Source organism: Malania oleifera, chromosome 5 (genome assembly GCF_029873635.1).
Source record: "Malania oleifera isolate guangnan ecotype guangnan chromosome 5, ASM2987363v1, whole genome shotgun sequence".
NCBI classification, from domain to species: domain Eukaryota; kingdom Viridiplantae; phylum Streptophyta; class Magnoliopsida; order Santalales; family Ximeniaceae; genus Malania; species Malania oleifera.
In genome coordinates, this window is record NC_080421.1 from 100,230,662 (window position 1) to 100,234,726 (window position 4,065).

At 42.1% G+C, this 4,065-nt stretch overlaps 1 protein-coding gene across 1 annotated transcript; it reads left to right on the forward strand.

Annotated features, from left to right (window-relative positions):
* The first annotated feature begins 1,970 nt into the window (after positions 1-1,970).
* On the forward strand, positions 1,971-3,219 carry LOC131156066 (uncharacterized). The gene is made up of 2 exons (XM_058109516.1): positions 1,971-2,156; positions 2,707-3,219. Exons 1-2 carry the CDS (start codon positions 1,971-1,973, stop codon positions 3,217-3,219), a joined length of 699 nt encoding a protein of 232 aa, XP_057965499.1.
* The last annotated feature ends 846 nt before the right edge of the window (positions 3,220-4,065 follow it).

Here is a 4,065-nt window from a genome sequence, read left to right on the forward strand (position 1 = left end):
TTCGGTTTCTGCTTCGAAATCAGGTAAGGGGATTATATTAAATGGAGTGTTTTAATGTTTTTAATCCGAGGAAAATAGTTATGGAATGGAGTATTTATGTTTTTAGTTGTTCTTTTAAAAACCAACCATTCAAAATACTTGTTTTCAAATCTAGGATATACGATATGATATTTTAAGTAGAAATGAATGGTGGAAAATTTGGTTTTATCCAACAAACCATTTATTCAGAATTTTCCATGGTTGCCTATGGGCTATATTTTAAATATGGAAAATTGTGTGGCATGTGAATATGATTTTTAGAGTGATGAAAATACCAGGATGGGTATGTTTGTGTAATATTGAACTGTTTGCGAAAATAATGGAACTATTTTGGGAATTGCAAGAACTTTATGAGAGAGCCGAGGTTGAGTTTGTATTAAATGGTCGAGCCCGGGTTTTATGAAATTTGTTAAAATACAATTTTAATTACCTAAATTGCATTATATGCTTTTGAAAACCTGAGAACCCAGTGTTGTCAGCACGATACCATTACTAGAGAGAGAGTTGCACCATTTGACTTTGTGCGCCCACATTTACAAGAGTGTGGTGTTGGGTGGTCCTAGCTGATTGACCTTGGTAGAGGTAGTACCCTTCTAAGAAGTGGTAAGGCAATTAAACCTGCAAATGATTTATGGAAGCCTACCATCGGTGAATGCAGGGAGTTGAGTTTACTTGGCTTGGGTTGATCCTTCGGGTTTTTGTCTAGCCTTCGGGCTGCACAACCCTGACCACGGGGGTTTATACATGGCGAGTAGTTCCAGGGTGTACCTTTCATGCATATCTGTATATTTATGTAATAATATTATTATTTCCAGAATTGTTTTATATTGTGAGAAATGAGTATTCATATAATATATTCAGTAAAAGAGACATGTATAGTGATTTTAAAATACATTGAGACGCATGCTGACCACACACACTGCCATTAACTTAATCTTCCTTATTGAGAGGTGTTTCACCCCGTTGTACAACGTATTTTTTCAAGGAATCCCAGAGATCGAGTTTAGCGGGATCCAGGGGGTGGAGACTAGTTTAGTTACTTTTTGTGAGTGTCTTCAAGAACTCAGATATGAGTATTTTATGTAGTATGCCTTCGGGCTTGTATTATTGGTCGAGTGGACCAATTTAGTTGGCTTACTATTATGAGATGTAATATGTCTATGGAAAGAACCTTGATATATATATATGTCAAGGTTCTATATTGTGATTTAGACTCTAGTAATAGAATCTTGAGAATGTGTCATTTATTTCGCTTCATATCGTATGTGATATGATGGTATCAAGTACTCATACATCACTAAAGTAGCACCCCGGGCCCACGTGTCGAGTTGGGGTGTTACAGGTGGTATCAGAGCTGAGGTTTGCTAGGTTCTGTAGACTGTGACGGTCAGTGTTAAGTACCAGAGTATAGGTTGAGATAAGTTAAGAATGAGAAGGGGTAAGATAGGTTGGGTTTTAGTCTAGTGGCCTAAAAACGGAATTCTGTCGACGGTCTTCTGTGCTTTACCTGGAATGGTGATTTTAAGAAAACCATGGTAAATCCATTGATGGATTCGGTTATTGGTTGAAGGATTGGGCTCGAAAAGTATGTACATCGTGTTATCATATGTCTAGGGTTGGATATTTTGGAAGTTTTGTAGTAGAGATGTACATATGGGTCCTTTAAATTGCAAACTTATGTGTTCTATCTGTTAGTCATTCAATATTTGTTTTAACTGAATTTCTAAATCGAGTCATATCCTACCTTCAGGGGAAAGGGAGTCATGATTGGAGGGGACAATCACATGGATACCTCCAATAGTAATGATGCTGAAGCTTTGTCCATGCTGTGTAGTAAAGCACGGCCGGCCAATAATGAGTTTCAGAGAGATTCCAGGGTACAGATTCAGCTGGCGACTGATAGAGGTTGCACGTTCCAGTAGTTCTCGCGGATGAATCCGCTGGCATTCTTGGGAGGACCAAACCTGATTGAAGGACTGGGTCCAAGAGATGGAGGATCTTTTGGAAGTGCTGGAGTGCACGGAGGAACAGAAGGTATGTTTTGCTGCCTTCAAACTAGTGGGGGAGGCAAAGAGATGGTGGCGATCGGCAAAGCTGGTAGAGGAGCAGCGTCCAGGGTACATATCGGTTACCTGGAGCTGGTTTAGGGAGGTCCTCTTCAGCAGATACTTCCCCATTGGCACTAGAGAGGTAAAGGTGGAGGAGTTCCTACGTCCGACACAGGGATCCATGGTCGTGCAGTAGTATGCGTTCAGATTTATGGCACTATCCCGATTTGTTCCACATATGGTTCTGGATGAGTCGAGGAAGGCTCAGATGTTTGAGAGAGGATTGATACACACCATACATGCGCAGGTGGTGACGTTGATGGTCTAGAGCTTTACGGAGCCGGTGGACAGAGCCATGGTGGATGAAGCCAATTTATAGGGAGGGGAGAGAGGGGCAAGTCATAAGAATAGGCCTTTATCTCAGAGTTATCAGTCCAGTACTGGTCAGAGCTGTTGGAAGCGGCCGGGTAGTTCATTAGGACAACAACAGAGGTCAGTACTGCGAACCACTTAAGAAAATTCTCAGCATCCTACCTGTCCTAAATGCAATAGGATGCAAACAGGTGAGTGCAGGACTATTTTTTCAAGTTGCTATTGGTGTGGTAGTATGGGACACTAGATACGGGATTGTCACGCGGTATTGAACTACACACCTTCACAACAGCGGTGTGGAGGAAGTAATCAAGTGACTAGAGGAGGTCACCAAGGGGGCACCACGCAGGCGCGGGTGTACTCATTGACGCCGGGTGATGTAGAGAACGCCAAAAATGTGGTGACAGGTATGATTTCATTTATGTCACTTAATGCTATTGTAATGTTCGACTCAGGGGCTACCCACTCATTTGTATCCCGAAGATTTGCTAAAGTATGTGGCATTGATGCCCAGTTGTTAAGGGTTGAGTTAGGAGTGGCTATGCCGGCAGGGTCGGTTATTGTGTGCAGTAAGGTGGTTAAAGACCATCCGATAGAGATTCAGGGGAGGAAGTTGTCTGCCAGTCTCATTGTTCTAGAGATGCAGGGATTCAATATTATCTTGGGGATGGACTGGTTAGCATCTAGCTATGCGAGCATAGAGTGCCGAAAGAAGGAGGTAGTGTTTGGACCTCCGGGGGAGGAAGAGTTTAATTTATAGGGTCGCGTGCACTCTGCACCACAGATTCTCTCAACGGTGCAGGTAAGGAAGTTACTTTTGGATGACTGCCAAGGGTATCAGGCGTGTTTGAAAGCAGTACCCAAGGAAAGACTAGAGCTAGCGGATATTCCAATGATACGGGAGTTTCCCGATGTCTTCCCGAGGACTTATTAGGGTTGCCTCTAGATCGTAAGGTGGAGTTCACTATTAAGTTAGCACCAAGGACGACACAAATCTCCAAGGCGCCTTATAGAATGACTTGAGCAGAGCTAAAGGAGATAAAGGAGCAACTATAAGAAGTTTTAGATAACGGTTTCATTAGACCGAGCGTATCACCTTGGGGAGCGCCGATGTTATTTGTGAAGAAGAAGGATGAGTCGAAGAGCATGTGCATCGACTACAGAGAGATAAACAAGGTAACTATAAAGAACAAATACTCGTTACCACGTATTAATGACCTGTTTGACCAACTAAAGGGAACTCAGGTTTTCTCTAAGATCGATCTGTGATCTGTGTATCACCAATTGAAGGTGAAGTTAGAGGATGCATCGAAGACAGCCTTTTGAACCCGATATGGCCATTAGGAATTTTTAGTTATGCCATTTGGTTTAATGAATGTGCCTACAGCATTCATGGACCTGATGAGCTAGGTATTCCACGAGTACTTGGATCAGTTTGTTGTAATATTTATAGATGACATCTTGGTCTATTCAAGGAGTTTTGCAGAGCATGAAACTCATTTGAGGCTAGTACTTCAGGTACTTAGAGAGAAAAAGTTATTTGCTAATTTCAAGAAATGCGAATTCTGGCTTGAGCAGGTTGCATTTTTAGGACATCTAATGTCCA